Here is a 15,450-nt window from a genome sequence, read left to right as displayed (position 1 = left end):
TACACGTTAAGAGGGTCACTCCATATTCCTTCTTTAAATCCGAAAGGAATTCACAATTAGCCAGTTTCTAGTGGACACTCTGGGTAGAAAGAACTGGATCTGAAATCTGACTCTGGGGTGGAACCTTGTGTTCCTCAAACACAAATGGCCTCCCCTGTATGATATATCACAGAAACGTTAGGGATAATGAGACGTGATAGTCTTATTATTTCAAGAACAATGAACTCATCACAGATCTTCTTTACTCCCACTGAACATAAGGAATCATATATCCCATATGAGTAAGCTATATAAAGACATGAAGAAAATAATAAAAACTCAAGTTAATATTCCAAAAATCTATTTATTGGTCTATAATATAATTATATTTAAAACCATCTAGATTCCAGCTCACTATAAGAGCTTTCTTTCTCAAAATGGCCTCCATTTAGGAAAATCTCCAAGTTTTACTTTACATAAGACAGACATAGCACAAGTCATTCCAAGTGTGATGTATGCAGGGAAGAATGCAGGGTGGTTTTCCAATCTCGAGTAAGAGGCTCGGAGAGGCATCCAGCCTAGGAGCAAGAGGATTGGAGAACGTTCCAGAATAACATGCTTACAAATATATTAAAGGCACTGTTTTCCCCGTCCCTGGGATCTGGAAGATAACATCCTAACAACAGTTGTTCAGCGGCTATAGCTAATGCAGGAATTAGATTTTTATAACATTTTAGAAATGTACATATCTTTATCTAGCTTAACAGCTTAATATTCTTAGTTTATTAAGATTGACCCGAGTTTGATAGTGTGATCAATCTTATGGGACCATTTTTATATAAAGCACTGTTCTTTCATCATAGAAAACCTAGAGACTATATTAGAAAATTTATGATAGGTTATGGTTACGTTCATATGACAGCATCAGATAATATACCATCTTAATATTTGAGTAATTATTATAACAGTAATTTAAAAATATTTCTGTGGACTGTTTCAAGTGAAGACAATCTTATGAAGCAAGTACAAGTATTATCCACACTTGATTAGAAACACTATGCAATTTGCTCAGGGCAGGAAGTCACGCTCAAAACTGATGGCAAAGGCAGCACTCATAACAGCTACACCACTCTCTCTGTCAGGTGCTCAGAGCACATGCGAGCACAGCGCTTTTCTTCAGATCCACCGTGGCTCATGATCAGTGGATCCTTGTGCATTTGTTTTCACCATTTATCTCTACATAACACAAGGAATGCAGTCCAGGGAATGCACACCTTACATTTTCTTCTAAGTAAAACAAAGTCAGTTCTCATTAAAAAAAAAAAAAGAAAAAGATCATGTAGTTATATATTTTTGTATAATGTATGCATTTTCAAATAAAAAAGAGGCACAAAGGTGAAAACCCTATAAAAACACTCAAAGCGCATCCCTGCACAAGTCAAACACCAGGAACTCATGGCTGCCTCTTAAGTCTTCCCGGTAATCCTTGATGCCAGTGTGACAAGGGAGCTGAGTGAGGAACTGAAATGCAGCAGTCTCAGGCTTTCTCAGCAGCACAGAACTCCAGTTCCACTTGGGCCACTGCACTGAGCATTTGACACTGTACTAAATGCTAAGTATTTAGTACATGCTCAACTTTGGCTTTTTTTTAAAAACCTTTTTAATGTAAATAAAATATGACCCAATAAAAGAACTAGTTACAACACCTTGAAAAGCTGTATGTTCTGTATTCGTCCTTGACAAGGTTGGGGAATGAAGAGAAACAAATACATTGAGGTCTACCATGAGGACTAAGCATGACAAAGCACACACAGCATGGGACAAAGCCAGGCACAGAGGGTGCTATACAATTTGCACTTGATGATTCTGTCATCCCCACTGCATTGTTATGTGACTATTATCCTGTGCCCTGTTATAGATCATGTTATCTTAAGAAGTTACAGTGCAGTACTGCTGGCGATGCTGCTGCTGCTGCTATTGCAAAACACTGGGTCAGAATAGTTCAGGCTACGCCACAAGACGGCCAAACAGAAATCAGCAAATTATTTGAGCTTGCTTTGTAAAGCTTTACTTAGAAAATGAGGAATAGTGGCTGGGAGATAGCTCAGAGGGAAAAATGTTTGCTGCCCACTATTGTAGAATATTCCTTTACACTGTGTGAAGATGTGTCACTGTGACTGGTTTAATAAGGAGTTGAATTAGCTAGGCAAGAAGAGGTTCTGGGGACAGAGAGGCCTGGGAAGAAGAAAAGCAGAGTAGCCAGCCAGTGTGGAGGAAGCAGGATAGGTACTACAGAGTGAAGGTAACTGAGCCACATAAAAGAATGTGGATTTAAAGATATGGGTTAATTTAAGTTATAAGAGCTAAAGGGACAAGCCTAAGCTAAGGCCAACCTTTCATAATTAATAATAAGTCTCCATGTCATTTTTGATGAAATGGCAGCCCCAAAAGAAAAATCCTTTTACAGACCATGGTCCCCAATACCCACAAAAATATCCAGTGGCACGGTGGCCTGCCTAGAATCCTAGTATATAACGGCAGAGATTGGGTATTCCTCAAAGTAGGAGGGCTAGCTGAATTGGTAAGCTCTAGGTTTAACTAAGAGTCTCTTCCTCAAAAAATAAATGGGGACTGATCAAGGAAGACACCCGGTGTTAACCTCAGACCTGAACACACATGCACACACAGGAGCACACTTCATGTAAACATACATATACACATGTATGCACATCACATACAAAATAAAACAAAAAAATGAGGGATAATATTATCTACTTTACACGATCATGATAAGAATTATATTAAACAAGACACAAATGGATGCTAAGAAGCACAAATACATAAAGGAATAAAATTATCATTAATTTATAGTCACACAATCTACATCTTGATTTAGAACAGGGTACAGGAAAGAAAAGAAGTCTGGGGGGATAGAAGGAAGAAGGGATAGGGAGGGGCAGAAAGGAGAGGAGAAAAGAGACTGAAGTTATTTTTTTCCCATTGGTTCAGAGATCCGTCTTAAGAAACCTATGTCAACAGCCTATAGCTAGCATACTATAGTCACATGTCACTTAACAATGGAGATGCATCCTGAGAAAATGTCATTGCATGATTTTTGTTTCTATGTAGACATCACAGTATACTCACACAAACCTAGATGATATAGTCTACTACACATGTAGGCTGTGTGAGGTAACATTTGTTCCAAAGCTATAAACCCTTACAGCATGTTACTAGAAACATAAGGCAACTCTAACTCAGTGGTATTTACAATATTTAAATTATATAAATATACATGAACATAGACAAGTATATTAAAAATGATATATAATTTTTCTGTTCTATCATGATTTTATAGGGCAAAAACCATGTATGTGGTCAGTATTGACCAAAAATACCATGTTGTGGCCCATCACTATAGTAACTAAGTAAAAGAAAAGGGTATCCACAAGTACATGCTTACCTTTACTATTGTTTTAGGGCGTTTTTTAAAAAACAGTTTTGGCTTTTCAACCACAGGAAGAGGTGGGAGTTTTTTAAGCTCCTGTAAGACAGTGGTTGCCGCGCGCTTCTTGGACAGTTTTTTGCTATTTCCCTCTCCTTCCGCAGAAAATTCTCCCACTGACACCCGGGTAACAAAACTCTTCATATGAGGGGGTCCACTTTCTTTAATAACCTATTAAATGCAAGTAGAACATTAGTCAACATACCGGCATTTGTATTTAACAACATGAATCTTTCTAAATGGTCTCTCCAACTAATCTGGAGATCCATACCAAAATTACAGTATCTCTTTAAGACATCTAGTTTAAGGTATGATAACAGCAACGTTTATGTAAAAGATTTCTGATTCTCAATTAATCAACAGTGAAAGAAATCTTGACAAGCTGTAACACGAATATTAAAAACCCAGAGACAGGTATCGGGGTTCAACCTGAAGGTCAGAGAAGCAAAGCTGCCAAGCCTCTAGAGAGCTCTTACCTCTATGAAATCTTCAGACTAAAAGAAAATGAGTTCCTGTCTTATCCTGCTTTATATTCCTCTCTAGTGCTGTAAGGCCTGCACCACCACCACCCAGCCTCTATTGCTAACTAGTGTGGCTGCTGGGATTAAAGGTATGTTCCACCACTGCCTGGCCTGTATGGCTACTAGTGTGGCTGGTTTGTGTTCTGATCTTCAGGCAAGCTTTATTTATTGAAATACAAATGGTATATCATTACATTTCCCCCTTTTATGTCTCACATAAAAAGGCTATAACTAATATAAGAAAAACTATATACAAAAAGAACAATAATTATATACAGTATATACAGGCAATAAATACATCAACAATATCTAGTCCATATATTCCATATCCATCTTACCTTGGTGAATTCAAACTCTTGTACCTAATTTACTCTCTATCATAACTTGCTTTCTGCATCAGGTAAACAAGGAAAACTAATGATCTAGTTTCTAGAATTTGTACTCTATATGACCATTAATATCATGACTGAAAGTTTAGAATATATGTGTGTTATTATTATAAAATTAAGGAAAGCTGTTAAAGAGTCATTATAAAACTAAAGGATTATGAGATTAGTGGCAATACCATAGTTCTTAAATATTTGTTTTTCTTCTGTCCCATATCAGGTGGCCCTTCTGACATGAGACAGAAATGTTGGATTTTCTGAGTAAGCATGTTAGAATAGGAGAAAGCCACACTCCAACTCCAAAGTCAGCTTTAATCTTTAACTGGACTGGGACTACAAAAAAAAACCATATGTGTCTGTAGTGAATAGCAGAAACAAACATTTGGGAAGATTTATGAAATTGTATCCTGTTAGAAATGTGATACACCACTAAGTCAGTTTTCTCTTTTTCTTGAGTTATTTCTTCTAGATGATTTGTTCTTTTTCTTCAGATGTTTCATTTGTCCACTGGTCTACAGAGTCCTTAGCTGGATATATTTATTCTCCTGAAAAGACAGAAACAAAACCCTTTCCCAAGCCTAATTTTGGGGAGATTCTCTTTTGGCATGTTATATCTGATCAAATGAAAGGCATTTGTCAGTTTTATAGGTTAGTTTAGATCAAACAGCTTGGCTGTTTGATGAACTATTATCTCTTCTAATTAAGAGGTGTCTCTTGTTCAAATCAAATCTTTATCAATTTTAATGGTATCCATAGCTTTTCTTCTGCTGTGGAAATAAAAGCAAAATCCTGTCTCCAACATAACACATGTCCTGGTTTCCATTCTGAGGTCAGTACATCTTTAAAGTATATTGGCTCATTTAATTTTGTAGTTCTTTTTCTACTGTCCAATGTTTCTCCACAGCTGCTGTTTCTTAGAAAATTCAAAGTTAATAAAGCATTATGCAATTGATTTCTGGGGGTCTTTATCATCCCTTTCTGTTTATTTAGCATATCCTTTAGAGTTCAGTTTGATCTTTGAATAACTGCCTGACTTGTAAGATTGTGTGGTACACCTGTAATATTCTTTATATTTTAATAAGCAAAAAAACTGTTTCATTTTCTTAGAGACATAAGTTAGAGCATTGTCTGTCTTTATTTGCACAAACATACCCATAATGGCCATAACTTCTAGTAAATGTGAGATTACTGAATCAGCCTTTTCCAAACTCAAAGCAGTTGCCCACTGAAAAGCTGAATAGGTATCAATGGTATAGTGCACATATTTTAGTTTTTCATTTCTACAAAATGGAATACATCCATCTGCCAAATTTCATTCCTCTCAGTAACCTTGGGGCTATTTCTTGCAGGTAGTGGTGTTTTGTTGTATAAAGAACAAGTAGGACATTTCCTTATATTTTCCTTGGCTTGTTGCCACGTGATGGAAAAGTCTTTTTTTAAACCTTTGCTATTGATGTGATTTTTTTATGAAATCCTGTGGCCTTCAGCACATTTCCAATCAATAATTGAATGTGTTAGAGGACCTGGAAGACCCATATGGGATCGGATGTGTATCATGTTTATGGAATGATTCCTATTCCTGGTTGTATGTTGTAACTGGATAAATAATAAAGTCAATTCTGTATCATCTGGTATAAATTCAATGATTTCAATATGCAAAACAATTCTTTCTGAATATTGTGAATCAGTAACTATGTTGAGAGGTTTTTTAAAATCCCTTAGTACTATAAGAATAGCATATAATTCTGACTTTTGGAAAGAATCATAAAGGCTGTGATCTACTTAAATTTTCTAATTTATAACCTGCCTTTCCTGATTTATTTGCATTAGTATAGAATGTAGGGGCTACAGTTAGCTCTCTTTAAAGTTGAATTCTCTTGCTTTTGGGATAGGTGTTGTTAATCTCTTCCAAAAAATTACCACAAGCTCTTTGCAAGGGTTCACTTTCTGCCCATAATTTGTCAATTTCATCATTATTAAAAGGTACTATAATTTCTGCTGGGATTATTTCTGCTAATTGACAAAGTCTCAATTTTCCTTTTGGTATTCACTGAGACGTTTTCCACATAAGTTTTTAATTTTTTATTTTGTTTACGTGGTAAAAAGATCCATTCTAAGATATCTTCCCTCTGCATTAAAATTCCTGTAAGGGAATGTTTGGAGGGTAATATGATCAGAATGCAGTTAAGATTTGGATCTACATGATCCACGTGTAGCTCCTATAATTTCTTTTCAATCAAAGTAAATTCTCTCTTGGCTTCAGCTAATTATTCCCTGGGACTATTTAAGTCCTTGTCACAATCTAAGGTTTTGTTTAAACTAATCAAGTCATCAGGATATGTCCCAATAGAGTATTGTAGATGAGAAATATCTCCTAGAAATCATTGGAAGTCACTAAGAGTCTATAATCAATCTCCCCTAATTTGCATCTTTTGGGGTCTAATTTTTGGTAAACCTATTTTATAACCCAAATAATTAATAAAATCTCCTATTTGTATTTATTCAGGAGCAATTTGTAATCACCAACAAGGCAAAATTTTCTTTACTTATTCATTTTTTTCTAAAGTATCTATATTTGAAACAGATAGCAAAATGTCATTGATGTAATGGTAAACTATAGATTCAGGAAACTGTTTAAGTATCATTTCCAATGGCTGACTTACAAAATGGGGTTATTTAACATTCCCTGTGGGAGAACCTTCCATTGGTCTCTCTTAGCAAGCTGAGAATTATTATGAGTAGGCATAATAATTTTTCTGTCCTTTTCTTGCAAAGGTATAGTGAAGAAACAATCTTTTAAATCAATAACTATAAGAGGCCATCCTTATAGCAATAAAGAAGGCAAAGGAATGCCAGACTGTAGAGAGCCCATTGGCTGAATCACCTTATTAACAGCTCTTAGATCTGTTACCATTCTTCATTTTCCAGATTTTTTTTTAAACAAATGCAGGAAAATTCCAAGGGCTGGTTGGAATTCTTCAATATGCTGAGCATCTAGTTGCTCCTGTATCAGCTATTCTAAAGCCTGTAGTTTCTCAATTATTAAAGGTCATTGCTTAATCCATACAGGTTTGTCTGCCAACCATTTTAAAGGTAGGGCTGTTGGTGTCTTTGAAATATCAGCAGCTTCTGTGCTCTGTTCTTATACAATCAGAATGGCCAGTGGCTGTTCTTTATAATATCTTGTACTATCATTCCCAGAAACATACATTAATTTGTGGTTTCTTTCTAAGATTGGCATAATGTTAATCTGAGTATTCCAATGCTGTAAGAAATCATGTCCCCAAAAATTCATTGCTTTGTTAGCCACATATGGTTTTAATATTCCTCTCTTTCCTTTTGGCCCTATACATTCGACCTATCTTGCACTGTGCTTTACCTGAGATAAAGTTTCAATCACTAAAAATTGAACATTTATGTCCTGAAGAGGTCAATTTGGGTGCCAAGATTCTGATGAAACTATCCATACCTTTGTCTAACCTTCAAGGACAAAATCACTTATTTCCATTTTTAGTTTTGATCTTTGTTCATTTATAGAAGTTTGTCAAAATACTCACTTTATGATTTCTCCTAAATTTTTTGTTCTCTCTTCTATAGTTGTTGCATTATCCAGAGTAGTATGGTTTCTTAATATTAGGTTCTTTAATTGTTCTGGAAGAGAGTTTCCTTTATGATGGCAGGAAATGATTGAACCGGATTTGGCATAGGGGTCTGTGAAAGGTCCCTCATGGAGTTTCCCAGTGGCAAAGAATTACCATATTTTTCCTTGACGGACATTCATTAGTAAAATGCCTGCCTTTGCCACACCTTCCACATAATCCAGAAGGGAAAGGCAATCTGAATGGATTATTCTTAGGAAAAAAAAATGTTTCTAGAAATGCCCTGTCTACAATCCCTTTTAAAGTGACCCTGTTTGCCACAATTATAACATTTGACATTTCTATTTTTCCTCGAAGCTCTGGAAATCACTCCTCCTTTCAATGCATCATTATGGCCATGAGATTTAATATTAATTGTATCTTGAATCCATTCCTCTAAAGGTACTGACCTTGCCTTTAATGGCCTAATTATCCTTTTGCATAGAGAACTGGCATTTTTCAAAAGCCAGAGATTCAATTATTGCTTGTCTAGCTTCTGAATTTGTATCATTCTATTCACAGCTGAAGTCAGTCTTTGTAAGAAATCTGTAAAGGCTTGCTTTGGGCCCCGTATAACTTTAATAAATTACTCAGCTTTCTTTACTAGTTCTCCAGTTCTGTCCCAAGCATTCAAAGCTGCTGTGTGGCATAGATCCAGGATGTAGTCATCATATACAGTTTGCCTTTCTATAGGAGCATAATCTCCTTCTCCGAAATTTTGATTTTGGGAGATTGCCCTACTTCTAGCTTTACTCTGTTATTCCAAAATCTTAGCCTCTTCTTTGAACCAGGTACTCCATTATAATTGTGTAGCAGTCTCTAAAACAACTGTAAGCAATTCTATTCAGTCTTTAGGGATAATTCTACTATAAACTTACCACAAGTTTAACACTTGTTTCACAGAAGGTGAATGTATGCTTCCTTGAATCAATTTAAACCTAACACTGGCACAGGAATCCAGTTAGCTGTAACAGAGACTACCATTTGGCAATTCCTGTAAAGTTACTGGATATATTAAGGTTGGCTATCTGAAAACCTTAGGCTGTTCCTCTCTATTTTTATAATGCAATGCTGAGATTGGTTCTCCATTAAATTCCTCTGTCTAGATTTGAATAACTCTGTGGTCTGCTTTATTAGGTTTTTCTAAGGCCTGTATCTTAGCACTCAGATTAACCGTTTCAGTGATAAGACAAAAATGATAAAGCTGATAATGTTTACAATTGACATTACATAAATTCCACCTAAATTAGATGTCTTCTCACTTAATTGTTGCATTTTCAAACTGTCTAGCACATTATCATAAAGAGATCCAAATCCATTCATTGTACAGTTTTTCCCATTTTTTTTAATTTGGGAAAAACTCTCCTTTTAGCTAATTCCTCCCTTTAAGAATTCCCAATTGTCTTACCAAATCCACTGACGATATTGATGAAGATATGAGGCTTATTGCTATTGGGTAGAACAGTAAAGGCTTGACTGGATTTCAAGGCAGCGACCTAGTTTGGCAGCAGCCCAGAAGGGGATTCAAGGAGAGCCTGCAACCCTTGGTGGAGTCCAGGGGGGTGGGGGGTGTCTAAAGAATGCACATGGATTGTTTGGAAAAGCAATTGTGGTGAGGACCTGCCTAAAGGCAGAATCAGCCAGTTTAGGGCAGGTGAATCCTGTGGCATTTGGAGTCCAGGTGCTTCTGGAATTTGGGTGGCAGCTGGAGACTGTTTCAGAGAGGCTACAACAGGAAAACCCTAAGTAAAGAAAGTCTAGTGAGGTGGGGTTGGAGCCCCGTGTGCAGCTCTGGCCTGTGCTGGTGGCTAAAAGATCACAGGCAAATGGCACTTTCATGAATTCAGATCTCAAACGTTGGACACCAAATGTAACATGAATATTAAAAAACCCAGAGATAGATATTGGGGTTCAACCTGAAGATCAGAAAAGCAAAGTAGTTAAGCCACTAGAGAGCAGTTACCTCTATGAAATCTTCAGACTGAAAGAGCATGAGTTCCTGTCTCATTCCCCATTTATATTCCTCTCTACTGCTAGGATTAAAGGCGTGCACCACCCACCTGGCCTCTATGGCTAACTAGTGTGGCTGCTGGGATTAAAGGTGTGTGCCACCACTGCCTGGCCTGTATGGCTGACTATTGTGGCTACTTTGCGTACTGATCTTCAGGTAACCTTAATCAATTAAAATACAAATGAAATATGATATGATTGCAACAAGCATGTAATTTACAGTCATGGTTCCCCATGTCTTACAGAACACAAAGCTAAGAGCATAGAACATGCCATATTAGCTATGATGCTAAACTAGATAAGCCACCTAGAGTGAAAATAACATCACTAATATATATGTAGTGATGTTATTTATATAATGTCCTCTATCAGGTAAGACACCAGAGGTCAAAGTTGATGTCTTATCATTTCAAAGATGAAGTCTCATCATACAATGACCTATTTTATAGTACTGCATATATGATTATGGTTCTGTAAGATCATAATGGAAAAGAAAAATTATATAGCATTTTAGTCTATGTTTACATGTATTTAAATATTTCAAACACCATTAAGCTATAAAGCATCCTCCTGTGACAGACTTTCAAAAACATAAAAAGGATAAAAATTAACCTTCTGTTAGCGACCTCACTATTTTCATAAGGAAATTTAAACTCTTGGGAATTCTGGAGATATGATCTTAGATCTTAGATGGTACACTGATAAACCATACAATTATGCATTTTTCACTGTAAAGAATTATGGAACTTTCAACTAGGAATATTTCAGAACTATTCAATATGTTCTTACGTCTAATTTATATCATCATGTAGAGAAAAGATGGATTTCAAGTACTGAATACTCAAAATCCTAGTTTCCTTTAAAATTCTGACCTGAGGAAAATATAGCATTTGGTTTACCGCTCAACTGAAATTTTATATTCTAATATTGGAGTACTACTAGGAAAAGCAATTAAAAACAATGTGGCATCTTAATAACCCAACATTAGCAGAGAAAGGAAGTAGTTATAAGTATGCTTCCCAAGTAACTTAAGTTTACTAATTTAAACACCAACTGTTCATTTTTTACCATTCTGATGCACACACTTATTAATTATAAAAGTAATTTACTGGGGGATAGCTTTGCTAGGAGGCTGCCTGCTGAGCAAGCATGAGGACCTACGTTCAGACCTCCAGCACGCATGTAAGAACCAGGCACTGCTGCACACATCTGTAAACCCATACAGAGTGAGATGGAAACAGGCAGATCTCTGGCACTCACTGGGTCCAGTAAAAGACCTTTTCCCAAAAATTAAGGTATAGAAAGGTCCCTGGTTCATTTCTGAGTTTTGGCTCCAGCCCTTACTCCGCCCTAAAAGGCATAGCATGATTTCCCCTGTGCCAGCCTCCAGGCTGAGAACATATGTGCATGTACACACACAGGCACCATACACATTCAAAAAGCAACTTACGGACTCAATGGGGAATCCGGGTATTTAACCTTTCATTGTCACATTAGATCATCAGTATGAACATCAGTACTCTAGGCCATAACATACAGATGTACAAAGGACTTTTATGATATAAAATTGTCTTTCTATTTACTTTAGTTTTTAAAAGACCCCACACGCCAATGAGTTTTAGGTATGTGCTGGATGCTTTGGTAGGCTTCACAAGTTTTCCCAGTGACTTCTTGTTGGACTCAGTCTGTCAAGTACTTTCCCCTCCTGTCTTCCTGATTTCCCTACTATCTACCCGCTACAGGCCAAGAAGCCCGGTGTCAGAGTTATGATCCAGAAAAAAGCTGTTTCTCAGCCCAGTGTTCCTTCCAATGAGTGCAATGCAGGAGTTCCCCAGAAGATAAATGCGATAAAACATGAAGGAGAAGTCTCTCCACAATTTGAGCTTATTTCCCCATTCTTGCCTACTGTTCCCATATGAACCTCAAAGTTAGTGATTTTTAATATGGAAGACATTATAAAATTATTTTTAAGGTTTTTCTCTTTTTAAAAGTTTTAACCACCCTTATAAATATTTAGTTTGTGCATATTTAGTTACAGAAATCTATATAATTTTTTTAGTGATCTGTCAGTTAATGTGAAGACTTTTTGGAACTAAGTCCTAGAGCACATACTTAATATTTGGCAAGGTCCTAGGTATGATTGCCAGCGTCTCCCTGAAAACAGGTTTTGACCTCCATACAGTTAAAAGGAATTGGATGTTAGCATAGCATCACTAAACACTAAAATGACTCATAACTTGAATAATATAAAATTAATGATAAGTAAATAAAACACTAAATCCTATCTATAGATTAACAGAAATTACGAGCAGAAAACAAATTTTAAGGTCAAAACTGAAATGCCATGTATAAAGACAGCCTAGTATAGAAAAGACAAGGAAACCCACAATATTCATAGCATTACGCTAATTTCCATTTCTCCAGGGCATAAATCATTTCAGGGTAATGGATCTTAACACAAGAAGCATGTGCATGCCTGAGACAATCTAGGACATTGTTTAATTTGCTTAATAATCATAGAAAAGCTCATGAACACATACCTCAAAACTGACGGGCATATTTCTCTTCAGAGCAATTTCAAACACTAAGCTTATTTCAGATTTATTTGCATCTTTGTCATCATCCATTTCTTTTCCTGATTCACCATTCTAAGCACACACAAAGAAAAACATGGTAGCATTGGGTCTCGCCATCACAGTAACTTTCCTACTGTTCTGCAATCAGGCGGGTTGAGCTAAAGAGTCTAAAAGAGCAGATATGGACACACAGTGGATTCTCCTGGAATTATCACAAGTCAAGGGCTATGGCTGCCAGCCTTCTGGATTTTGTTTCATTTAGCTTGGAGCAGACGCAGCTAAAGCTAAGTTTGAAAGTCTTCTCCCCAACCACATATTCTTTAGACCCAATTCTTTTACTGCAGAGCTGTGCACCAGCCTCATCACCCAACTGCTCTAGCATGACTATGGGCGTACATAGCGGACAGAGTACAGGATGCAAACCACAACAGCGGCACCGTGTCTGGACTAGACCATTCACTTACTCTCTTATGCAGTACATGCTTCTAGAAGTCTGTGCTAAACAATGTGTGTGTGTGAGATAAGGGAATAAAGGGACAGGTCTTGCTATCAAGAAGCTTGGGATCTTGAGAGTTTGTTTGGAGGTTCTAGCAGGGGAGTGCAGCTACTTGACTGAAAACTGGTCCTCCTCTATTCGGGGAAGGTCGTCCTCTTCGACCAAGCGTGCAGCTTCAGAGGGACACACATGGAGCGGTGAGGGAGGAAGGAGACCCCCGCCCAGCCAGACAGATCAGCCGAATCAACCCTGGTGATCAGTGGGGTGACAGATGTAGCAGCCAGATTGCCCTCACATCTAAGAGATGGCTCTGAGGTTAAGAGCACAGATTGCTCTTCCAGAGGTCCTGAGTTCAATTCCCAGCAACCACATGGTGGCTCACAACCATCTGTAATGAGATCTGGTACCATCTTCTGGCCTGCAGGCATACATGCAGGCAGAATACTGTATACATAATAAATAAATAAATCTTTAAAAAAAATAGAAGCAGCTTAGGATCTATACCTTCCTAAGCCTGGATGGGGCTGGGGGGGCTTGGACTTCCCACAGGGCAGGATACCCTGCCCTCTCTTAGGACTGGAGAGGGAGGGAGGAGGGTGAGTGGGAGAGCCAGAGGGAAGTGGAAGGGGAGGAAGTAGAAATTTTGAATGGTATTATTTATAAAGTAATAAAAAATTATTAGAAAAAAAAGAAGCTTAGGATCTAATTAGAAATGATTAACAGTTACCATGAACAGTTACACCAGCAGAGAAACATGCTTGCCCACGATTATAACAAATTTCAAAGACAGACCACCATGTCTGGAGAAAAGATAATCTAGGGGCCGAACTGTAAGGTTTGAATAACTCAGCAGAAAGGAACACGAGGCTGGCTATTCTGCTGGAAATGCCTGAACTAGAGATATAAAGTCAATGGAGGAAGCAGATGAAAACTTAAGAATGGATAAAAGTGCCCAAGAATAGCCTTAGCATTCTAATTTGCAAACTAAAGTAGGACTCCAAATTCTCAAACAATCTCCTCCTCTTTACGTTCCTTGACCACAGGCTGGGGCTGGGGCTCATCTGGGAGAGCACCTGTCTTGAAAGCACAAGGCCCTGCATTCTACTTCCTGAACTACTAAAATCTGTTGTGGCCTTTGCCTACATTCCTTGATCTCAGGTGAACATAATGTAATCTTTGCCCAATACAAGGCTGCATTAAATGTAAGGCAAATGAATGTTATATTCCATCCTCATACACCTGGTGCCTAAATCTTATGCTGCCTCGCAAGTGACTTCCACTGGTGAACCGAGGTCTTCCCAAAAGGAATTCATGAGTTTAATGCAGTAATGGACATGTGAAAGAAAACTATCATGATCCTTCCCTAGCTGAACAAATTATTGCTTTTATTATACAATTAGTTTGTCTGCTCAGTAACCTCCAGGGGAAAGCACAGGAAAGAGACTGTCACACTCGGCAGAGCCACACCTGGGAAGACTTTTCTGGAATAGGTTCATTCTGCAGTGCTTGAAGGGCTTTCATTGCAGCATTATGTCTGGCAGCTTGTCGAGTCTTCCCTTCACCAAAGAATTCATTATTTCCTACAGTCAACTGAACATAAAAAATCTTCGGCATTGGGCAATGATATCTATAAAAAGAGAACACAAGCATTAGTTGTTGTGGAATGTTATTTTCAGGCATGTTACATTTGTTTATGCTGTGGAACATTTGTTTAAAATATTTAAAAATTTGTTTAAAATACAAAGACGTGTTGCATTCTTTTATGTTGCATTTGTTTAGCTCTGTGAAGCTGTGTTACTCTGCCTGTCTAAAACACCTGATTGGTCTAATAAAGAGCTGAACAGTCAATAGCAAAGCAGGAGAAAGGATAGGCGGGGCTGGCAGACAGGAAGAATAAATAGGAGAAAAAGAGGGATCGGGAAGCAAGAGAGGTTCAAGGAGTGAGAAAAGGAAGAGCCAGCCACTCAGACACACAGCCAGACATGGAATAAGAAGGAAAGAAAAGATATACAGAAACAGAGAAAGGTAAAAGCCCAGAGGTAAAACGCAGGCAGGATAATTTAAGAATATCTGGCAAGAAACAAGTCAAGTTAAGGCAGGTATTCATAAGAAAAAATGAGACTATGTGTGATTTATTTGGGAGCTGGGTGACAACTCCCCAAAGAGCCCAGAGTGCTTTGCAGAGAGTGAACGAGTAAAACACAACCAGCTACAGTGGGCGGGGCTCAGTGAGTGCATAACCATGGTGACCGCAAGGTTATTTCACTTAAAACGTCACAACTATGGAAAGTGCGGCATATTCTCTTATTAACCCTAATACAATATTAACCACAAGAATA

The 15,450-nt window shown here is 37.6% G+C and overlaps 1 protein-coding gene across 6 annotated transcripts in view; it reads right to left on the bottom strand.

The window, feature by feature from the left end:
• Stau2 (staufen double-stranded RNA binding protein 2) overlaps positions 1 to 15,450 on the bottom strand; it is a 207,730-nt gene that overhangs the window by 78,699 nt on the left and 113,581 nt on the right. For all 6 annotated transcript variants that reach the window (XM_038347676.2, XM_038347678.2, XM_038347677.2 and 3 more), the window contains 3 exons: positions 14,579 to 14,738; positions 12,580 to 12,687; positions 3,443 to 3,655 (listed from right to left, as the gene is read on the bottom strand). In XM_038347676.2, the coding sequence (XP_038203604.1) occupies positions 3,443 to 3,655; positions 12,580 to 12,687; positions 14,579 to 14,738 (481 nt within the window). The remainder of the gene's footprint in view (positions 1 to 3,442; positions 3,656 to 12,579; positions 12,688 to 14,578; positions 14,739 to 15,450) is intronic.

This window comes from Arvicola amphibius, chromosome 11 (genome assembly GCF_903992535.2).
Source record: "Arvicola amphibius chromosome 11, mArvAmp1.2, whole genome shotgun sequence".
In the NCBI taxonomy this organism is placed as follows: domain Eukaryota; kingdom Metazoa; phylum Chordata; class Mammalia; order Rodentia; family Cricetidae; genus Arvicola; species Arvicola amphibius.
This window is presented reverse-complemented; position numbering and strand designations above follow the sequence as displayed.